Genomic DNA, 24,129 nt, shown 5'->3' on the forward strand with positions numbered 1-24,129 from the left:
ACCGGATCTATGGATTTAGGATTTCATAGCTAAAAATGATTCTAGTTTCAGAAAGCCACGTTACGATGATTGAAAGCTTCTCACGTTAATTTCGACCTTGTCCTCGCTGTGTCCCCTGCTCCCCCCCCACCAATCGGTCAGCAGACCCTTACCACAGAAATGGAGTTGGGAAGCAGCGCTCCGTCCTGTCCCAGCATGTTGGAGACGGTGATTTCAGGTAGGTCCATGTTTTGTGGATGAAACGGTAGCAGGCCATTATGGTTCATTGGGTGACACAGAGAGTGGTAACCAGGTTCGACCTCATTCAGGTGCACCAGCGAGTGGTCGGGGAGGGAAGGAGGAGTGATGGGTGGAATGTTAAAGTCTTCGCTTTCCAGGCTTGGACCAGGGTAGGACTGAAAAGACAATGGTGATATTGATGCAAATTATCATCCCCTTCTTTTCATCATGGTGAACAAACACACACGACCCTTTCAGATATTATTACAAGCATCATTAAGGATTTGGCAAAGACACTGCAAACACTCAGATTATCCTGCTGCAATTTCTCTATCATGCATGGAAGGAAATCACCTCGAAGGCATAGCCACTTCTCGTATAAAGAGTGCCACCATTAAGCAGTTTTATTGTTCCAAGAAGCTGAACTCAAACAGATTTCAAAGGTCCCATTAAAATGCTCCAGAGTTGTAATCTAGCTGAATACCTTTTTTCATGGGAATTGTGGGGAAGGAAAGGCAATTTATAAAATTAATATTTGATCAAACATGTTTCATGGGGCTCCCTACTGCTCAGATCATGAGATGTAATAAAACGAATTCCAGAAGTTCTAAGGCAATTGCTTCTGGGTTTTGAAGAGCTACATGCTCACAACTGACAAAAAAATTTGGTAAAGCAGTAGCTTAACCAAGTTGCATAAGTGTGACTTCAGAGAAAGTGTCATATATGAAGATAATGCCATTAAAAGCTATTTTTATCATGAAGATTGTGCCATCAAAATAAAAATGAAGATGGCTTTCTTGATTTCTGACTACTCACGTTTATTTGATCTACCCCTAGAAGGCAGTAAATAATTCTGTAATCATTTAAATGCGGTTCTGCCAATTTTGAAAGATAAAATTACACAAATATCATTATAATACTAATTTAGGAATAAAAGTCAATCAGTAAAATAAATAACAACATACGTGGGGCTTTTTCTTTTAGAAAGTAGCTTTTAGATAAAACAGGAAGGGAGGGAGCAAAGAAGGAAGACAAGAGTATGTGAGGACACTCCTGCTCACAAATAGAATGTGGTAAACATGGACCATATAAGGAGGAACTGAATAATAAAATATTGTTACCAATTCATATCAAAACACAGCAATACTTAGCAGTCTTTAGAGAGCAGGTGCCATAATACGAAGGAAACAGAGCGGGTCCAGATAACTCTCACAAGCCTATCTTTCAAAGTACGCGACTCTTCCTAGCGTCTGAGCACAGGGGTAGCAAGGACCCGCTTGTCTGGCAGTAGCACGCCTGCTGGAGTGTGCGAGATTGGAAATGAGCAGACTGAGGGTAGGAGCCAAAGAAAGGAGTGTAGGGTATTCACAGGGTGTTCAGCCAATCAGCTTCATGCTCCTGCTTCCAAGTGCCTGGGGTTATTTTTTTCCAGATGACGTCTATTTGTCTAACAGAAAGAAAACCTTCAAGTTGCACTTGCTAAATGTTGTACAAGTTTTGATATATTTGTTTAGGTTTTGTCAGGAGACACGCTTAAATGGAGAGCTACTTGGAACATCTGGCATTGAGACGTGGTCCCGTAGAGGCACGTGTGGGTTACAGACTGGGGGCGTACGAAGGGAAGATTTAATTCATCTCTGCAGATAATTTTTCTTAAGTATCTAAAGTTCTGTTAAAAGAAAAAATCACCAGCACTAAAAGTTCAATCATAAGTTATCAAAATTTCCTGTTTACAGCATCTACCTCTTGTCTGAAAAATATACTAGTGCCCTGTGTCAAAACAGCAAGTTTGATTAAATTCTCATTTGCCTAATATAATTTAGACCTTTAATCTGTAGACCGTTTTAAACCATCAGCCCCTGGTACAAGTATTCACATAAGAAGCATAAAAGACACAAAATGGTGGGGGGTGGGAGGGAGAGGAAGCGCACTTATTAATGCTGGCTTCGTAGAAAGCGCTGTGTTGAGTCCTTTGACTATGCTGTCTTCATTTAGCCCTTTGTCTTCAATAATCCTTTGTGTAGCTATTATTACCCTGTTTTCCTGAACAGAAAATTGAGAGTTTGAAGTTAAATAACATTCACTTAGCTGGTAAGCAATCGACTCAGTACATCTGAGGGATGGATATATGGAGGAGGAAGGCGTTTTTATTTCTAACACTTCCATAACTAGTTTAATTGCTATTATTTTATTAAGTTGAATGATACAAAGTTGCCAATACTCAACTGTTTTTGATCAATAAAATTTCACAATTTAAGAATCAGTATTAGCATTAGTATCAGGTTTTTCCTCTTCCCAAATTCCATCCCAATGCCCATCCCATTAAAATCAAATCTTTACCCTAGAAGAGCAAGAGTATTCCTAATTTGTCTTTCTGTCAACATTTCTAAGGCTGAACTTGTTGATACCTATCTTTTAAGAAGTTAATTGACATCTGTTTGAAACCTTCCTGAATAAGATACAATTAACGCCAGCCATAAAGGAAAAAGATGTTTTTAACTTTATAAATGACATTAAGCCTCTGAAATACCCAGGGATAGTCTACCTATGGTGTACTATAAATTTACATTCTAGAATTTCTCCAGCAGTTAAATCTTAATTTGTGGTGTTTTAAAGGAAGGTTTAATTGGTATCACTTTACATCCAGTGATAACAATTGTACTGCAATTTAACTAAGCTACATGGTTTATTTTCATGTAATTACACATTAATGTTATTTAATCCGTGCACTTACATACCAAAACCACAGATTCCACAACTTAACTGGTAATGCGTAGTTATGTGGATCAAGAATTTTAACAACAAAAGGTTACTTAGTAGTTTCTATTCTTCACATTAGAAGTCATGAGATGGTTATTTGCCAGGAGCCTATTACAATGTAATCGATGCCATATAAAAGTACCACGGTAATTGTATAAATGTCAAAATGTCACAGAACTCACAAAAACTTCAATGCCAGACTAATTACTAATTATTTTTTAAGTTTGGAAGTGAATTAGCTAATTCTTCAACATTGACTTCCATGGCATGACATCTTTATTTTGATTTCTTAAAACCTAGGACTTCCCTGGTGGTCCAGTGGTTAAGACTCCGCACTTCCACTGCAGGGGGCACAGGTTCGATCCCTGTTTGGGGAACTAAGATCTCGCACGCCATGCAGCGGCCAAGAAAAAAAACCTAATAAGTTTGACTTAACCACGGTAAGTTATACATTAAGAGGCAATTTGCCGTTTTGGGGGTGATGTAACAATTGCATATGATTCAGTATTTTCCCTCATTCCCCATGAAGCTGCCTGGTTACAATCAGTGTTCAATGTTTGTTGAATGAATTAACAAATGAATCACTGAATGAATGCATATAAGAAGAAATGAATGTGAAGATGACTCTTCAAAGGCGTGAAGTTTATGACTATACCACTGTTATGCCATGGGCTTGAATAAATATCCTGTATTCCCAAGAATGCACTGGCTAGATGACAGCATGGTATGGAATGCTGATTGCTCAGCATGTTGGGAAGCCAAAAGTACTGTATCCTGTTAAAGATGTAAAGGCTTAAGCAGCCTGAGAAAGGCTGGGGTAGGCGAGTTTAGTGTCCCTCTCTGGCTGTTGATCTGTCCCCCTGAAGTGGTTTGCACTCACCATCCCGTGGTAACACAGAAGTCCCAGAGGATTCCTAAGGGCGAGTTTGGGGCCCCCTCGCTCTCAGAAGTTGTTTGAACCTAATCCCTACTGCAGCTAGCTAAGGACCTGGCGGAAGCCTTGGTTCCGCATCAGGATCCCTTGGGGATGGCTACCAGCAAGGGCCTCACTAGACAAGTGGACAGAGAGTGCATGAGAGGGTGCTCTGAGCACAGAAACAGGGACATTGGTGATGAGACCAGGGACTGAGTAGTCAGAGAAGCTTCAGTGAAAATCATTCCTTGCACTCTCTCCTGATTCAGGGTCCTTTTCTGATTCGGGCTTATTTTCCTCCTTCAAGTCTCAGTGAGGCCAGGTATTAAAAAAAACTTTCATTCTCCAATTCTATTGAGACCAAAGATCATTTGATCCTTCCTAAGACCTTGCATATCCCGATGAGACACTGGGCTACTTTTTTTAGCCTGAGTGAGAGACCACCAAGGAGTCAATCCATGGCTTCTGAGAATCTGGGGGGCTAGGCTCCAGGCTACAACGCTGGAGAAGAGCAGGTACGGCCTTTCAAGGCGGCATCATCTTCCTTATCAGCCTTTCTAGTGCCTCTTACGCCTCCCAATCTAGAGATCAGAATCTTCTCAGCAGCTGCCTCTTCCCCAAGAAATGATAAAAGTCAACGGTGACCATCTACACAAATGAAGAGAAAGTACTTAGGGTTAACGGTATGAAATTCAAGACAATATATTTAATTTTATCTTGGATCTTCACCATGTTAATGAAAGGTAAACTGGAAACAAAGCAGCATGCAAAGTGATTTGCTCTAAACCACAGCTAGTCTGCATGATCTACATGAGTCAAAGACCTCAGAATCATATTACTGTTACTCAACCAGATTCTCCCTGATCCTAAGTTACTCACTGGTCCTAGACACAGGAGACTCTCCTTCTGTTGCTGGCGCTGGGATAAGGCTCTATCCTAGAGGGGGAGGCTCTGTGAGTCCCTGTGTGTCCAGGGAGCAGAAGCCAAGAGTCGTGATATGTGGGTAGAATGGGCTGTGCTTTCACGAGGCTTGGCTAACGCTGGACTATATATGAACTTCTCAGAGGCCATAAGGGGACTGTTGGAAGCATTAAAGTAGTAATTTCAAAATTATCCTCCTCAAGAGACTATTTTTATGGTTCTAAATAATAGATCCAGTGACTGTTTCAAGCCACTTTCTTGAACCCTTACCATTGGCATTTGCATATTTAGCTACAAGGTGCTACATCTTTCTCTGATGAGGCGACAGATCTTGGACCGGTTGAGAGTACTTATAATGCTTCCTCAGTGACTGATAAGAAGGCCACGGAACATGCTGGAAAGACTGGAAGCTCTGGAGTCCAGCAGACAGAGCTGCTGCAGGCTCTTTGAAGCATTTGTCAGTGTGGGTTCTGGGACAGGTTTCTCCTTTGAGCCTCAGTTTCAAAACCTGCTTTATGGGGTTCTTATGAGCATGAAGACAAAAAACATAAGATAGGTAAAAAGCCTAATAATATATGTCTGCCACATAGAAAGTTCTTGATAAATGGCAGCTTTGGCATAGCTGTGGTTATTGTTAAATGTGTTTATATATGCCGTGGATTGGGTCATGTCTGAGAAAACAACTATAGACCAAATAGGAGAGGATTTAGACATCGTAATGAAGGAATTTCAGTATATTTGCCATTGATCAGACCTCATATTGAAGCAAAGTGTAGCCCTATTCATACATAATGTATTCATTTAATTGCTCCCCATAAATAGCATTTGTTTTTATTTTAATGGGATTAGATTGCAGTTTTGAAATTAAAGAATAAAAAGATAGTGGGAAATGGTGAATAGGCGAAGATGCTGGAGAGCTCAGACAATAAGGACCTCATGTACAGAGGGCCACAACTCTGATTCTTCAGAGAGCTCTGCTGCAGGCTGGCCCCAGGCTGATCAGTTCCTGACAGTTCCGTCCTACTGACCCAGGTAAAAGGCTAATGAATGTGTGAAGCAGAATTTCAGTGTCTAAGTTTGCAACAAAAGCTATACTTGCTCACATACTGTCTTGTGTCCGAAGGAAAACTATATTCCCTGGGAGACTGCTGTCAAGTTGCTGATCAGATGGTTTGTTTTTGAGACAAGAATCAAGAGTTGGGTTAGGAAAGTAACAGAAGATCCTTCCGATCTGTTTTGATTTGATCTTTTGGGAACCTTTCTAGCCTCTTGACTAAAGCCATTGTCCTTCCCCACGTCCAACCACCTCCAGCATCCCCAATTCAGTGAAAAAGGAAGGAAAACGTCTCACCTGATTTCTGGACGATCTCATTCCCCTGCCTGTTTAATGACATGCTCACATTTCTTTTTCATCATTTTGCTTTACATATTCCATGGCCTGGGTATCCTGTTTACATTATTTTCTCCTTCTGCAATCCATACTTCCTTTCACTACAGCCTGTTCTTATTTTTTATTCTTATTCTACATTATTACATCTGGAGGTGGGATGTTAATTAGGCTGATTTTTCTTTTGACTACAGAGAATTTATGTTTTTGTACTGTTTAGATAGAGCGTTAATATATGCTGACTGGGAACAAATAATGGGAAATCTCTACTGGACTTTGTCTTGTCTTCTCTTCTAAAAATCTAGTTTCTCCACCAGAAGGGCCTTGTATCTGTGGGGTTTTGTCCACATATTGCAATCATTATACAGAGTATTCAATCTTTGGTGACAAGAGGTCCCATAACTCAGAAGAATTCAAAAGATATCATCTTGTACATATCTTTAAATTATGTGATGGCTTCATGCAATCATGCACACACTAAAAATATGGCTATGGTTATAACACTGTAAAATATGTTTCTCATATAGATCTTTATCTGAAAGATAAATAAATAGCACTGCCATCAAATTTATATGAAATGCCTTAATTTTTAATCTATAACATAATTTCTGAAAGTTCAGGATAGAAAAATGCCCATGTTTAAACATGTTTCATCTTGTATTATTGAAAATTCTTGTTGCATAATTTAAATAACTGAATGAAAATAAATAAATAAAATTAAATAAATTAATTAAATAAAATAATTAAATAAAATAAATTGGGTTCATTAGAAAAATAATAAACTTCCTCTGTATGTTTTCAGAAGTTGATATTGAATGTAATGGTGATTTCCCTAGGAAGAGTTTAAACAGCATCAACATTATCTCCAATTTCTTTTGAGAAGACCTTCAGAAGTAGGTATTTTTCAGATTCTTTTGTTTCTGCATGAACAAGCGTTGATAGCGTGAAACTATAATGTATTACTGTGGAAAGCTTTGGTCTGTTACATAAATCATCTTAACACTCAGCAAGAATTGTCCAGCAGGTGCCACTGATGTGCTCAAGCCAATGATCCTGCAAACAATTTTTTTGTCTTTCTTTAGATGTTAGACAATAGCAATAAATCATCTTCATTTAAAGACACACAATGTACTAATTTTTCAAGCAACAGTTATCAAAATGCATTTTGGGTAGAACGTACCACATTTATTTTATTTGTGCTCATTAGTTTTTGTAACCTTATTAAGTAAAAGGCAACGAGAGCTTCATCTGTCATAGAAGCATTTGTTGTGTACCTACTGTGTGTAAGGCATCCCACAAAGTATGATTTGAGATACAAAGAACTATAACAGCTTGTCAGAAAGGAAGTAAATTAGAAGAGATATAAAAACTTAGGCTTCCAATAAGCAGCATGTTCGACTGTCAAACTAAGTGATATCTGAGTGTAAATGAAAGAGGAATTATTTGAAGCTGGGATGATGGGGGGTGGGGAGGTTGTTATAAACAGATTTACCCTGACAACAGGACCTGAAGATCAGACACTTCTGCTGACATGCAGTAGGTGATGAAGGGAAGACCACAAAACTGACAAACGAGCGAGTCCAGACAGTGCAGCAAGGAGGTTCAACAGGGAGGTCAGGTCTTCACTATCTAAGAAAACTTCAAGGGCGAGATTGAGCCCACCGATCAAAAGAAACTTTGGGGTACTGAGCCCACTGCGAGCCTCTGTTGGGACTTGTTTTTATTGGATCACTGAGAACCAGGGTGCAAAGCCTCAACGAGACCAGAAAACAGGGTTAGCTTGAGGCCGCCCCAGAGAGTATCTGACACTGGGGCTGGGTTTGGGAGAGCTCTGACCTTGAGCTGGGGTTAACAGGCTGAAGCTTTCAGGATCTGTGGGTGTTAGGGCAGTGGGCCGGGCACTCTCAGATCAGGGGTGGGCAGGGCAGGGAAGTCCAGCACTCTTCTGTGTGCCATGACTGCTGCTAGGGCCACTCTTAAAAAAAAGTTTCTGGGAAACAAATAATGTGGCCCCCCCCCACCCCCCAGCACAACCCAAAACCACACATGGACGATGACTAGGGAGAGCATATTAAAGTGGGGAAGCTACTTCTGAAACCCTAGTGGGGGCCCCAAGGATGTTCCGGTAATAGGTCATCATTCCGTATTCAGTGTTTAAAGGGGATAATTAAAGCATTTAAAAATTCACTGCTTAGAATAGGTTTTATGTACAAATGCAGTCCGTCTTTTTGTAGTTTTCCAGATGTCTTCAATTCTCACACTGAGTTCTGAGATTCAGTTCTACAATTTTGGGGGGGGTTTATTTTATAAATAATACATGTTAATGAGTGAAAAAGAAGAAAATATACATGAAAAAAAAATCACTCGAATTCAACCACTCAGGAAAAAAACCCACAAACCTACACTATTAAAACATGTGCATTCTTTCAAGAATCTTTTCAGTCCACATTTGCTATCCTGTTTTGGGCTTTTGTTTTGTTTTTAATAAAGCTCTGATTTTGGAGCTAGAAATGCTATATGCAAATCTCATCTCATCTCTTAGCAGGCGTAGTTACTTAATTCTTCTAAACCTTAGTTCCCAAATCTGTAAAGTAGGGTTGATAACAGTATTCAATTCATTAAGGGTATATCAGGATTAATTGAGATAAATGAGATAATGATTTACATTATTATTACAAATTACATTATTATTACAAATTATTATTACAAATTATTTAAATTTGAGTAATATACTAGCTCATAAGAGCTATCAATAAATGTAAGCTATATTATTATACCATCATATAATTTAACCTGGTCACTTAAAAGGATGTGAATATTTTTCATGTCAATAAATATCATCTATTACATTTTGTTTAAATGACTACATATTATATCATTGTGTGCATGTTCTGTAATTTATTCCAGTTTCTAATTACCAAACATTTAGGGTATTTCTAATTTTTCTCTGTTATGAACCTCACTGTGGAGAATAACCTTATGCATTTTTTTTCTTAGGATAATGTTCTTGAGTTCTATATTTATGCTCAAATGAAATTACAGAATGCTCGCTCGAGAGAAGACCTCAGAGACTACGCTCCCACTTTGTAGATGCGAAAAATGTGTAAAGAGGTTAAATGATTTGCCTGTATTCAGAGAACTAGCTGAGCAGAGGGGAAACCCATAGCATGAATACATAGAATTTTTTACATTTCATAATTGAATAAAATGCATCAGGGTTTTTTTTTTAATTAATTAATTTATTTTTGGCTGCATTGGGTCTTCGTTGCTGTGTGTGGGCTTTCTCTAGCTGCGATGAGCGGGGCCTACTCTTCATTGCTGTGCGCAGGCTTCTCATTGCAGTGGCTTCTCTTGTCGCGGAGCACGGGCTCTAGGTGCACGGGCTTCAGTAGTTGTAGCACGCAGGCTCAGTATTTGTGGCTCACGGGCTCTAGAGCGCAGGCTCAGTAGTTGTGGCACACGGGCTCAGCTGCTCCGCGGCATGTGGGATCTTCCTGGACCAGAGCACGAACCCGTGTCCCCTGCACTGGCAGGTGGATTCTTAACCACTGCGCCACCAGGGAAGCCCAATGCATTTGGGGTTTTTTTTTGTTTTGTTTGTTTTTTTACTTTTTGCTTTTGCGGTACGCGGGCCTCTCACCGTTGTGGCCTCTCCCGTTGCGGAGGCACAGGCTCCGGACGCGCAGGCTCAGTGGCCATGGCTCACGGGCCCAGCCGCTCCGTGGCATGTGGGATCTTCCCGGACCAGGGCACGAACCCGTGTCCCATGCAGGTGGACTCTCAACCACTGCGCCACCAGGGAAGCCCGCATTTGGGTTTTAATATACTATTTTAAAGCATGTACGGCCTTTGAGCTTTAATAAAATTTTCTTTTTTAAGAAACCTGTGCTAAATTGATTTTTGCTTATGGTCAGATTCTTTTTGCTAAAGAATATATAGGCAGCCAGCATGGAATTAAGCATTCAGTGTTGGCCTATTTTTATATGTACATATTTTTGTGTAAACTTTAAAATACACACTATATGTGTTTATGGCCATTCTTTTCATTTTTTCCCATTGTACAGAAATCAGTAAATGTTGCATAGGTAAACCCACATTCTTCATGAAAAAGCCAGATTAGCAGAGGAGCTAAACAGATGGCCTCTGCTCTTGGTCTGGCTCCTCCCACAATCAAGAGGGCCAGAAAAAGGCAAGATCATCATTCACCGACAGGCAATTCCCACTGTTTGGATCTTTTACCAGGAAGCAATTGCAGTTGGATCCCTAGGTATCTGAGGACCATCTCGCTTCCTACAGTCTTCGCTACCAAGAAAGCTTATGCTGAAGCGGAGCTGAAGATAGGGGCAAGGGAAAAAAAAGACGAACAATTGGAGATAATTTCCTGAGTTTAAAAAAGACAGACTTCCTCCTCCTTCGGTTTCCCAGGAGCAGGATCCCTGAGAAAGCAGTGGAAGCGGTGCGACGTCTGTGATGGAAAGACCTCCTATACTTTGTTTATCTTTTGGTGGAGAAAAGGAAAAATGACAAGAAGGGGAAGAGTCCTGGACCCAGACAAGGAAAGCAATGAAAATACAGAGGAAAAGGGGACAGCTATGGAGGCAAAGGTTTGGAAAAGGCTGGAAAAGAGGGGAAAGAAGGAATCACCACTTTGGATAAAAGAAGCCAGGGACTGCAAATAAACACCTCACCTCTGCACAGCTTATGTGTGTGTTTGAACAAATATGAAATTGCTGCTTTGGTAGGGAAGAGATGGTCAAATATTTGGTTCAACCTGCTTTTTTTTCAGAGTATTCCCACGCACGGTAACACACGCAGTTATCTGAATACTAACAAGGTCTGAGGTTAGCACATCAACATTTTGACCTTAAAGTTCTAAAATACGTGAGGCCTTGCTGCCCATGGATGGAGTCTGACTTGGGCATTAGGCCTTTCCGGGCCAGGAACTTAGCTGGGATATGTACTATCTTTTTGATGTTTGGCCAGTCCCTCTATCATTATCATCCTCCAAGAACTGTTGTAAGGATTAAATGAGATAATGAGTGCAAGGCCTTTGCTAAGTTCCTTACAGACACAGGTAGCTGCCAACTGACAGTTGTTATTATTATGGATCGACTTCATTCCTTACCGTGGAGGTAGGGGAGTGCTAACCTAAACTTCCAGCCAAGCAGAAGCTTCCTACTAAAACTTACCATCGTCTTGGCAAGCAAGACATTTAACTGAAGTCAGAGCATAAGAAATAAACAGCTCAGTGCTCACAGTACAGGTGAGTTCAGGCCTCCCTGAAGGCAACTTCCGTACAGGGCGCTGGCCCTGCTCTATCCCTGCCCCCAGCTCCCCCTCCTCCATGGCCACTCTGGTGTGTGAGTTCAGAAAATAACTACTCACAATGGGCTTAGCTATTCTTGAATGCAGGACTTCTCCTGAAATGCTAGGAGGCCCAGTCACATCCAAGGAAGGCTTCATTACTGGTCTCAAATCATGACCCTCAGAGCCCTCCTGAGTTTCAGACCAGGATGTTCTATTTGAAAAATCTGATGCCAAAACCAAGACGTCACTTGTTTGACTTTGCTTGCAACAGGATCAGTGATCATAACTTACAAAGAGGAAGGAGTGTATGGAGAGCATTTTCCAAGATAGCCACCAATTACTCTCAAACCATTAGGATTATAGTTAGAAATTTTTATGTCCAAACTGCGAAGTAACACAGATCAGAAAAAACACAGGAGAAAGAAAGAAAATGTGGGATAAAGATGAAACTGAAACTCTGTGTTTCTGGGAAGTCCAGCTAAGTCGGCTCTAAAACCAAGGTACTGAAACTGCAAAGGGAAACTTGACACTTTTTTAAAGGTGTTTGGGTGGCAGGTGAGGATATGAAGAAGGTGGTCTCAGAAGATATAGGGATGGGTGGAAAAACTGCTTTTCTAAGCCTTTTCTAAGTGCTCTTATACTAAAAATGGGCAAAGTCGCTTCTACTTGACATACGGGCATAATGAAATTTTAGTGTTTGTTTGGAACAATCTTAAAGTGTCTTGGAAGTAGAGTTGGCATGGACAGATAACATCATTCAACACATTGCTATTCTTAACTTGAATATCATACCTATTTTTTAGACATCCTTCAGCGACAGGTTTATTATGAGTGATAGAAAAAAAACTAACACATATATATATATACTGCAAAATTTAACAGGAAGGATCATTTAGTTTTTCATCACTGCTCATGTGCTAAAGAAAAACAGCTGCAAAAAAATACGATTCTGAACAAGCTAAAGGGCTGTTTTCAAAACGTATCAAAATCAACTGTATAACTGGTCAGGCTGTGTGTTAGAGTCACAGCACCTCTTGCTGGTGCCTAAATGTCTTGGTGTCACTTGACAGCTGTTCACTGAGCAAACCATCCTTCACATGGAGCTCGATGCTTTTGGAGAATCTGTTTTTGTCACACATGCTATTCCATACAGAGAGTTTCATAATTTTTATCACTGAAATGCATTTGCCTAATGCTTGAAAAAACATACTATTAGACAATTATAATAAAATTCTCAAGCATACTCAGCAACAAACATTTATTTTCTGAAATAAAAAATGAGTCTTGCATTTGCAAATCCCACAGCTTGGAAATGTATACGATACACAACATTTAACCTGTCAGCAGCCTCATTAGTGTCAATGAGTAGGAACTGGCAATCAGTAGATGGTGTGCTCTACATGTGTTTGTGTTTTAAAATGTTCCCAAAATAGCTCTGCTACAGAAGTTGATATAAAACACTTCTACTGGACAAATGAATTTCACTTTAGATTTTACTGTCTACTTAAAATTTTTTTGAGGAATTCTGTTTCTCATGTAACTGATCATTTATAGGTTACAGAGTCGATACCCAACTAATAATAATAAAGACTGGGTGGGTAAAAAATCATCTAAATTTCAACCATACCAAAATGTAAATGATCAAGAAAATCTGCAGAAAGACTAATGTGTGCTTGACTGTCAAGAGCCCTAAGATATATATTTGCATGGCGCCGGTATTCAGTATCCATACAGCTATTAAGACATTTTTATAAACTGTATGAAATATGTGAGCTCTTTCAAGATATAATTCTGAAAAACAGATTTCCATGTAAGAAGCCAATTTAGGAAGAAAACAACATAAACAATAGTAACTTGTGTGCTCGAGTGAAGCATCTTTTTAATTTTGAGTAATGAAGATGTCAAGCCAAATGCTAGAGTAGTTTAACTTAATTAGGTGGCCTATTTTTCCAGGCAGCCTTTCATTTCCCATTGAAAACTCAGCTTGTATGCAAGGCAAAAGAGCAATTTTGTCTGTAATGAATACCTCCGGGACTGCGCAGAGTAATCATTTGAACGTTACACTGAAGACTGGGTTTGAGTAACTAGTTTGGGCTTGTTAAGATGTCAGACTTTGCTGGACTAACTAGATTACTCAAAGCCTGGCAGCTTTGCTATTTTATTGGGTGAATGGTCAAAAAGTCAAGCTGACCTTACTCCCGAAATTTCTGCCAAAAGGAACCAATCTAAAAGTAATTGGTCTAATTTATAGTTCAAATTTATGTCATGATCATGGAAATTTTATGGCCTAAGTCAAGAGATGTTTTTTCCAAAGTGCTCTTAAAAAATATTATACTTTCCAGGCCCTGTTGTCGTACCTCATTTATATTCTATCTAACCCTGAGAATTTTCTCATTAGGAAAACATGTAACTAAAAATACAGATATAGCTATTAATATGTTTGCAAACCTCAAAATATTACAATTCTAACAGTAGATTTAAGAGAACACTGCACAAAAAAGAACTTGGAAAGTCCTATTGGTTCTGCTGCCATTATATTGCATATGACAAATAGCAATCCGATATTATTGTAAGAATAAATGCCTGTTATTATCTAGTCTATCATCACATTAGTTCTCTGAGTCTTGGACTTGAAATAATCCTCTGAGGAGACAGAAGTGATGGTGTCTTTTGTTAATGTGCAAGGTGCTGACACCCAGGAGGAGGGGTGCTCCTGGAATGGAATGGGCATGGCCAGATTTGCTAAATGTCTGCACAGGAGGGCTGAAAACCATCGCAAGGAGAAGACTCAGAGAGTTAAGGTGATTGAAACATGTACACAAAATAATGCTGCACACTTCCAACGTGTCGGGCATCATCTAAGCACAGGAGATCCAGAGAGAAAGAAGGGCGAGTCCTACCACAGTCAGGTAGGCAGGCTACATGCCACAGCAGGGCAGATGTGTGCCTCGGTAAGTCCAACCAGACGCTGGAGAGGCACGGAGGTGTGTAAGGAAGGAAGGAACATGGATCGTTCAGCAACAGCAAGACGAGAGAAGGAAAGATGGAAATGAGGTAAGATGAGCTGAGTTAATGAGAACCTTTGAGGTCCAGAGCTCAGGCAGTAATTACACAGAAGGAAAAGAGGAGACAGATTCAGCAGTGATGCAGAGAAGTAGAGTCAGAACTACCTGGGATCAACTCAGGGCTGAGAGTGTAAGGGAGACTCTTCAAGTTTCTGTCTTGAGTGACGGGGCTGGGGGTGGTGTTAACTCTCACAACTATAGGCAATATAGGAAAAAAAGAAGCTTGGGGTGAGGGAGTGGGCTGGAGGTGATGAATTTCAGTTTGACGAATGGATATGTTGAGTCTGAGCTGCTGTTAGGGACAGGTGCCCAGGGAGGTTAGAAATCAAACCTGAAACTCACATGAGAGCTGCCCTAGATGGCGCTCTTCAACTTTTCCATTCAAGATGGATGGTACAAAATGCACGTTAGATGCTTAGTTGTAAGATTCCAGGAAAAAATAATATTGCTTTATTTTATCATAGTTATTTTTAATCTTGAAATGTGAGGAACCAGGTAAGAGAGACAATTCCAGTGCAGGAAGAAAAAAGAAGCAGAGAAAGCTGATCACAACCTAAAAATAATCTAAAACAGGATCTTAGGTCAGGACACGTAATACTTAGGGTTTACTATGATGTGCAGAATTAACAACAAAAATTAGTTCAAGCTTAAAGGATAACTGTTCATGGAAGGAAGGAGGATGGAAGGAAAATACGAAGAAGGGGAGAAGGAATGAAGGAAGCAGGGAAATAAAGAGGGAAAACAAGCAGAAAGAAATGGTTTACTGGAGTCAAGCCCAAGGTCAAGGAGGAAGTGATTTATTTAAAAACATGGTTCAATCAAGGAACCAAATCTTCTCCATGATCTGACACCAGAAAAATCTTCTGATTTTCCCTGTCAGGTGATTATTTCTTGTGTGTATGTGTGTGTGTGTATATATATATATATATATATATATATATATATATACACACACACACACACACACACACACACATATTAAAAAACAACAGTCCTTCTCAATCTTTTCCACACAGTTCCTGAACTGAGACACAGGTGAGAAGTGAAGAGTTCCTATGTCCATGGAACTGGTAAAGAATGTTGCCAGTGTGGGTGGAAAGCATGGAATGAATAGGTAGTCATGGAAAATGATATTTTTGTAACTTCCATAGAAGAAAAAGAATGAGGAAAAGAAAACTGGAAAAATAAGTAAATAAATAGATAAATGACCTTGGTGCCATAGAAAGTTCCTATCAAGAGAACCGGACTCCTGTTTCCTTTGATGTACTTAGTTCAAATGAACATTTATATCTTGAGCATAATCAATCACATATAAGGAATTATAGAAGGTACTAGAATTGTAAGGGCTGGAGAAAGGAGCTTGAGTTTTTCAGGGAAAGAGAAGGATCGATCCCCAGCATGAGTGGGCCTGGGCTATTCTGGAGAAGGCGCAGAGCTCTGGCGGGCAGCCCAATCCCCTTCCACCTCCTTGTCGTGTCCTTCGGCATGTTGGTCAATCAAACATGACACGTTAAGAATGACAAAGGAGTGTGTGATGGCCAGTGGCCCCTCCTCATGTCTGGCTTCCCTTCCATTAGCCACTCACATTTTCCCCCAAACTCTACAGAAGGGAACCTGCAAGTTCATGAGGTATCAAGCAACATGGGCCCCCTTAGCCAGGGTCTAGAAACCCACCAAGAAATCTTGCATTGCATGGTTCAAACGCTACCCAGAGTAAGAAAAAGCTAAATGGTCTCTAAAGCACTGAGTGGCACACTTAGGGCTATTATAGGAGAAAACAGTCAATATTCTAAGAACGAAGCCGGGAGAAGTGGAAATGTCATGGGTTTTTATTGCATACTTGTCAGGCTTATTACAGGGTGGTATATTCGATGTAAAAGCTGCCTATCGATTACAAAATTATATGCAAAAAAACTTAAGGATTTGTATACACTAGCTTAAGAGGTATAGAATTCACGTAGTAGATAGTGCCAGAGAGCCCTCTGGGACTGTCTAAAAGAATATCATTAATTTTTACAGCGTCCTTCCATTTCTGGAGCCATTCCAGCACTGGCTTTCTATAAAAATCATTTCAAGTTTAGAATCATGCTATTTGCCTGCAGCGACATCACAGGAGCAGTAGTGCGCCATATGCCACTGCTTAGCACCTTAGTCTGTTGGGTCCCAAAGCATGTACTGATTTGACAATTGGACAGGAATTAAAATTGTTGAGAGATACTAAGAGGCAAGTTGTCTTGGATTACTCAACTATGCAGATGTTTGATGTTATGTAGGAAAAAGAACAAAGCTATTTTTTTTCCTGCAGGATGACTAAAATCTTATTTATAGTTGCTGAAAGGGGTAAATTGATTAAAATTCCCAAAAGAATACCAGGTAATGAATTCCTGAATATACCATATTACAGTAAACAAAAGGAATGTCAAGTGTAAAATTTAGCTAAGGCCATTCAACTTACGTAATTTGTGAAGCTGATTCTCTGCCAGAGTGTGTATTATTTTACATTAGTGGAATTTTTGAAATAGCACATTCTAAAAACATTTTCATATGTGCTGCATTATTAAAAAATAGTTTGCTTCAGGCACACAAACCGGCTATATCTTTACAAAGCACATAACGTATCTGGAGCTCTTTCCTCCTTCATGAATTATCACTGGTATTTAAAACATTCTTGGTAACTCGACTTAAATATTAAGAAAAATAACGTTAGTTGTTTGATTTTAGTCAGGGTTTAATATTATTCATTGTACTTGAATTTAAAAATCTAAGTTGTTATAATGTATATCCTTTGAATTTCCAATCCTTTATCCAAAAGTCTTTAAGACGGACATAATGATTCTCTGAAAGGGAGCAGCTGCTTTATAACAGCAATCATTTATTGAGTTTGTGTTTCTACTGTTTCAAACAAATTCAATTAGCCCTTACACTTCAAAACCCTAAAGGCAACAAAGAGATGATACCAGGTTGCTTTAATCTAATAGTAATACTAAACTTGTCAGTACAGTTTTGGGATTGATGGTTGGAAGAAAATTAATAGTAACATTTTTCATTTTTTAATCAAACAGTCCTACTCAGAACTACCTATGGATCCTGCCGGCTACTTAGCTGAATGAATTCAGTTAAGTAAAAATTCTAAATGCAAAGCCCAGCCTTCCAAAGGTATTCCGAGAGTGATCGACTCAGTTGAATGGAAGGAAATGTAGTCCGGATCTTTGAACTTAATGATGACCTTCTCATCTGAACAATATAGTATAGTTTCCAGAATGTCTGCCAGAGAAGGCAGTGATCATAATGACTTCTAAATGCAAAGTTCATGGAGAGGCAGGCCTGCCTCTGTTTTGAGTTAAGCCTGAGACATTTTGTTCTTAGAGAAATTTCAAAGCCCCATAAAGTGCACCCCTGACACATACATTAGATTTAATTCACTGACAAGCATCATGAAGAAAAATCGTTCTATTTTTGTTCCCTGTTCCCCCACCCTTCCCAGTTATCACATCTATTGGGGCGGATATGAAAACAACTGTTTTCAATGTCTGAGTTTATGCTATAGTTACTGACACATGAAACTCCAAGCTACCATGGTTTTACTCTTCCAGAAAAAAATATGTGCAAGTCCAATGCTCCTGTGAACTCTGCCTCACTTTCATTTATTCATTTATTTGTTTTTGCTTACAAGTTTCTTACATATCATATTATAGTGGCCCCCTAGGGCAGTTACCACTTTGCTTCAAACGCCCTCTGTGGATCAAGGGGCCTGGTCTTAAGTATCTAAAAATAAATAGCCAAGCCTTCACGTCTATAAATGTAACCACTTACATTTTCATTGGACTTTTGTTGTCACTTCTCATGATGAAATACCTTGTCAACCGTTCCCAGGGAAATGGATACAAACGTGCCCTTCAAAGGTTTCCCATCATATCGCGGATTTTGGCTTGAAAACAGACATAGAGCACTTTCTGGCCCTGCGATGCTGGAGATCAGTGGAGCATTTTATTGAAAACTGCCCCAATAATTGATCATTAAAGCTATTTGCGACATGTGTAGCTTATCATGATTAACTCATCTATAGTCAGAAGCTCAAATAACCTGCACCTGTAAAGACTTTATTTCCTAAAGGTAAAACAACTGTTTAGGAAAGATCATGCTGGCAAAACAGCTGCTTGCCGTTCTGGAGAGGAAACAAGGTATTATCTTTCAACAAATGCCAACTCTGGTGTTTTATCAGCTCGATCTCATTAACTGAAAACAAGGCTTGAATGCTTTGTTTATAAATTATGATTATTCCTGATTGCGGCAGTTACTGATAGTGCTACTCATTTGCAATGCAACTCTTTGAATTTGTTTAATTACAATTTGAAACAAGGCAGAGAAGATTAATTAACCCACCTGGCTGGCTGGCACATAGTCCTGGCTCGGCTCTGTCATGCTCATATACATGTTCTCACCGTCAAACTGCGAATGAAATAATAGTAAACATTCAGCAATCTTGACTGCGTGCATGTTTGTTTTGTTTTGTTTTGTTTTTTTCCACCATCAAACTGGAAAACAGTAGCCATAAAAAAAAAAATACTGTGGTTGGAACTACGCAAAATCTGTCACAGCAAGAGAGCCACATCTATTCTTTGATGTTTCTGTTGTCATTCTCCTGACCCTGGATGTCAGTGATTTGGAGTAATTAGTGCTCTAGTAATTACAGCAAGCAAGCAAGAAATGAATGGTTTCCTTTCGTCTGCAATCTGTTTTAAAACAAAATGGCTCATTTTGCGTACCACGTATATACATATTGCAGTTCGGCTGTACTGAAGTATTAAGTGGATGGCATGATTTCTGAAAGAAAAGGACAATGGAAAATACACTGAGGCACAGCTCAATGCATTCTGAGTTTGGCTCTCAAAAATGAAAAAGTGCAGAGTTTTCATAATAGACTGAAATTGGCTTCATCACAATAGCCTTATGATTAAAGAATTTTATAATAATATTTGAAAAGAGCCCGTGCCACTACAAGCACGGCTAAGAATGATAATAATAATGGATAACAATAAAAATATACAGGCTCGATGATTAAACTTTCCTCTCCGAAGTTTTTCAAAGACACAGAATTAATGTAAGTATTACGAACGCATAGAAATCCGTATAGGAATTTAAAAATTAGGAACGAGATGGGAGGAGCAAATTCCTGGGGGCAGTTCGAGTGCAGAGCTGTGGAAGAGTTCAAACAACAACAGCAGCAGCATACTTTTCATTATTCGGGTTTCTGAAAGCAGTAATCACTCCATTCAAACTTAATCCTCAGCTATCTTTAGTCACTAGATAAACGGGCAAAGCATTTCCCTTTTAGTTAAAAGAAGAATTTTCCCAAGGAAATAGTCAAATGGACTAATACAGCCAGCTTCAAAGAGCTGAGTCTGAATGCTCTTTCACTGCAGGCTAGTTTCAGACACGGGAACTTGAAAATCTGAGAAGTTATTTTTCAAGACACAACAGTGTTCCTGATGGAGATACACGCGCACAGTTCTGTGGATGTACTTTTACACCACCGGAAAACTGTGTTATAGACATGGCATAAGAGGCCCTGCGAACGCTGGGGACACACCACAGCTTCGGAACTGGCTCTGAACTACAGACAGCAGCAGTCAGTGCCCTGAAGAGTCGCATAAACGTGAGCTGTACAAGTAAAGACCTCCCTAAGGACACTGAAGCACTCATCAAGTTCAAAGAACCGAAGGATTTCCTCACACATCATCCTGCAAATGTATTTCATGTTTTGTGAACAGACTTACCTAAACAGATCTGAAGTCACTCACTGAAAGATGTGGTTGTTCGGACAGATCAGAAATAGCACACCCAGAAAAGAACAGCTGGGCAGTTTGGCTGCTCTGTCATCTGGCATAGGAGCCCTGAGTCCGAGTGACTTACCCAAGGTTGGTTTTCCATCAGTCAGGTGAATGCCTTCAACCCAAAGGTAGTCTAGCCCCAATCGATCCTCCTGTTACTCCTACCGGCTCAAAACCTAACAAAGAGCATCATTTAGCATTTCTCCACCGCCACCCACTGTTGGTTTGTTTATAAATGTTTTTAACGTTAAGATGCCAAAGAACCATTTAAAATATGGACAGTTTCTCTGACTGTGGCAAACTAAACTGAAGTAGTGAAGTGAATCAAATACTCCACTGCCTATGCATATTCTATAAATGTGTTACTTTCTATTTCATCTTCTCTTACTCATTTTCTAAATCTGGTGTCATTCTCAAGCCAACTAAAGCTTTGAAGTTTTGGTTTTAGTCTATCCAAAGTGTATGCTAATTGAATACATGCAATGTTACTGCTCCTGAGGACTCTTTCCTCAAAAAGTATCAGCACTTAAGTAATACTGAGCCAGGGCTGAAACAGCATTTTAAATAAAAGATATGTGGCTACAGGAAAAACTATTGTTTTGAGTATATTCTATGTGCCTGTAACCTACCTGTATCTTTACGTGTATTAACTGGTTTAATTTTCACAACAACAAAGAGTTAAAGTATTATTATTACCTACAAAGGCACAGAGAATCAAAGCTAGAGGCTCGAAATTACACAGCTACTAAAAGGCAGGGCTGGGATTCAAACCCAGGAAACGTGACTTTCTAGCACGTGTATGTAACCCCCATAACAAATATAAATATATTCTGAATCATAATGATGAGTAAGCCATCAATTCTGAAAATGTCAATATATTATCAAAGCAGAGTGATGACAGTATCTCAATGGCGTTGAGATACTGTACAGAATTTCTATGGTATTGTGAGGCTTTCAAAAAAAAACAAGAGTCCCGGTGACCTGGCAATTTAGGAATCAGGCTGGCAGAATATTCCTGGATGCTTTATAATTAAGCCTTAAAACACAGGGAGGTGGTTTGACAGTTAATTTCTTGTTTGTTTGTTTGTTTGTTTTGCGGTACGCGGGCCTCTCACTGTTGTGGCCTCTCCCGTTGCGGAGCACAGGCTCCGGACGTGCAGGCTCAGTGGCCATGGCTCACGGGCCCAGCTGCTCCGTGGCATGTGGGATCTTCCCGGACCAGGGCACGAACCCGTGTCCCCTGCATCGGCAGGCGGACTCTCAACCACTGCGCCATGAGGGAAGTCCTGACAGTTAATTTTATGTGTCCATTTAGCTGGGCCACAGATATTTGGAAAAATATTCTGGGTGTGTCTGTGAGGGTGTTTTTGGACAAAACTAATTCAAATTGGTAAAATGAATAAAGCAGATTGCCCTCCCTACTGTGGATGGGCCTCATCCAATCAGTTGAAGGTCTGAATAGAACAAAAAGGCTGACTTTCCTGAGAGTAAAAAGGAACTCTTCCTGCCTGACTGCTTGACCTGGGACACCAGTCTTCCTGCCTTCAGACTCCAACTGAAACATCAGCTCTTCTTGGGTCTCAAGCCTGCCAGCTTTTGGACAGGAACTATGCCATTTGTTATTGTTTGAATATTGTTTTTTATGAAGAAAAAACAAACAACTCCTGGGTCTCCAGCTTCCTAAGTACAGATCTTGGGACTTCTCAGCCTCTATAATCATATGAGCCAATTCCTATAATAAATCCTCCCCTCTCTCCACCCCCCTCCTTCTCCCCATGCCTCTGTCTATATCTCAGTATGTCTCTGTCTATATATATATCTGTTGGTTCCATTTCTCTGGTGGACTCTACGCAGGTGGCTTCTTCTATTACTATCAAGATATTCACAACTCCTCTGAAAGTTTATCTCTGGAGGACCTGAAATGTAGAGACACATAAAGAGATGACCTCTATCTTACACTACTGCCTGCTTTCTAGGGGAGCGGAAGCCACAGTGATTTTGCTGTGAGAGTCTCTGGCCTCACCATGCCCACTTCCTGTGCCCCGGTGCATGTCACATACATCTGCACCTCTTTGTCCAGACTGCCTTCCTTCCCTTTTACTTGTTAAAATGTTTCTTACACCCCTCAGTTCCCTTTAGTCAGGGCTGTCTCTAGCCTCTGGGCACCCTGTGGTAGCTTTCTGGTTCCAGGCAGGTTTTGTTGCCAGGGGACTAACTCCATGGGGCTGTGAGCTACAAGACAGTACACATCTTGGTTACCTTTAGTGTCTTTATAGCTTAGGGCTGGCATATAAGAAGTCCTCAGGCAATGTCTAATTAACAAAAATTAAACTATATTTGCTTGGTTAAATAGATCATCTCCCTAGAGAAGGCAATGACTTGAGAGGAGGAAGAATATTCAGCTTTTAGAGAATGGTTTGAAGGCTTCTGAAAGGGGAAAATTCATAGTCTTATAGTGGATTAAAACTGGAGCAGAATTAAAATAGGAGCAGAAGCTCTTACGAAGAAAAAAAAATGTACAGAAATAACCAGGAGACCAATACTTAAATGCTGGAACCTGTCCTTCCTCAAGATTTTTATTCAATTAAGAAACATGTAGATTGACCAAGAATCAAGAGATCTGGCTATAAATTAACTTATGGCCTCTTTTTGAAGAATTCTGAGTTGCCAAACAAAGATAAATGTAGGTCAGAACAATCCTGGTCATTCCCCCTGTGTTTGGACAAAGTCTTGAGCCCGGGGAGAAAAATAAGCCAAGATCCCAGTGCTCCAGCCCCACCCTCTCAACCACAGACTGCTTTCAGGTTAATGTCATCCTTGTACTTTTTACAGCTCCACCCAACCACACCCCGGTCCAGGAGCTGGTTCCAGGGATCTCAACAGGCCGTGCGCTGACGCAGCGTTCTTAGAATGCACCCTGTGGCTTGGGTTTCTGCCTCGTTGCCATCTGAAGTTGAATGACAGTGCACAGAGTCCTAGAATTTCGGTCTTGGGAAGGTCCCTTGAAGGCATCACATCTGAACCCCTCATGTTATGACTGAAGAAACAGACTTTTTACTGGTCATGCAGTACATCTGGGTGTAGAATCAAGGTCTAGATTCCTAGCAGAAGAGTTTTCCACTATGACACACTGCATCACCCATATACTCCATCACCCACAAAAAGTGAGGGGGCATACTCTACGGCTACTGTTTTATACTCCATCGCAAATAATAAGTGGGGGGTCAGATCTCCGATGTTCTGTGTGTGGCTTGTTTGCCTACCCCACAGTCTGGAAGGCACAGTATTTGCGTTATTCCACTAAGGACCCCAGTTCACTTCATCTGGACCACATATTAGATGAACCTTATTCGTAATTGTTGTAATAACATGATTTTATTAAAAATAACTAACTTCATTTCCTTACTCCTTACGTTTGTCACAGTTATTCTTAGAAGTCAGCTAAATTTAGGCATTATAACTTTTCAAAATATATCTAAGCATCCTAGGACTTAAAATTTCCATGTATTCTCAAGTTAAAACCTGAAGCAAAGTTTGAAGGAATAAATAGGCTGACTTATTTAAAGCTAAATGTAAATGGCATCAACTCAGGATTAGCCTTTCTGACCAAGTGCGTTATACTCTTCCTCATGTTTTGATTTCAAAGCACCAGGGGATGCAATCACATAAAAAGTCATTTATAATCTTCTACTACAGTTTTTAAAAATTGTTTTCAGAGGATATTAA

General features: G+C 39.9%; 1 protein-coding gene across 1 annotated transcript in view; it reads right to left on the reverse strand.

The window, feature by feature from the left end:
• TOX (thymocyte selection associated high mobility group box) overlaps positions 1-24,129 on the reverse strand; it is a 302,115-nt gene that overhangs the window by 132,949 nt on the left and 145,037 nt on the right. The window contains exons 2-3 of the mRNA XM_065895390.1: positions 18,956-19,021; positions 153-395 (exon numbers count right to left, since the gene is read on the reverse strand). Of these exons, the coding sequence (XP_065751462.1) occupies positions 153-395; positions 18,956-19,021 (309 nt within the window). The remainder of the gene's footprint in view (positions 1-152; positions 396-18,955; positions 19,022-24,129) is intronic.

This window comes from Phocoena phocoena, chromosome 17, assembly GCF_963924675.1.
Source record: "Phocoena phocoena chromosome 17, mPhoPho1.1, whole genome shotgun sequence".
Classification (NCBI taxonomy): Eukaryota; Metazoa; Chordata; class Mammalia; order Artiodactyla; family Phocoenidae; genus Phocoena; species Phocoena phocoena.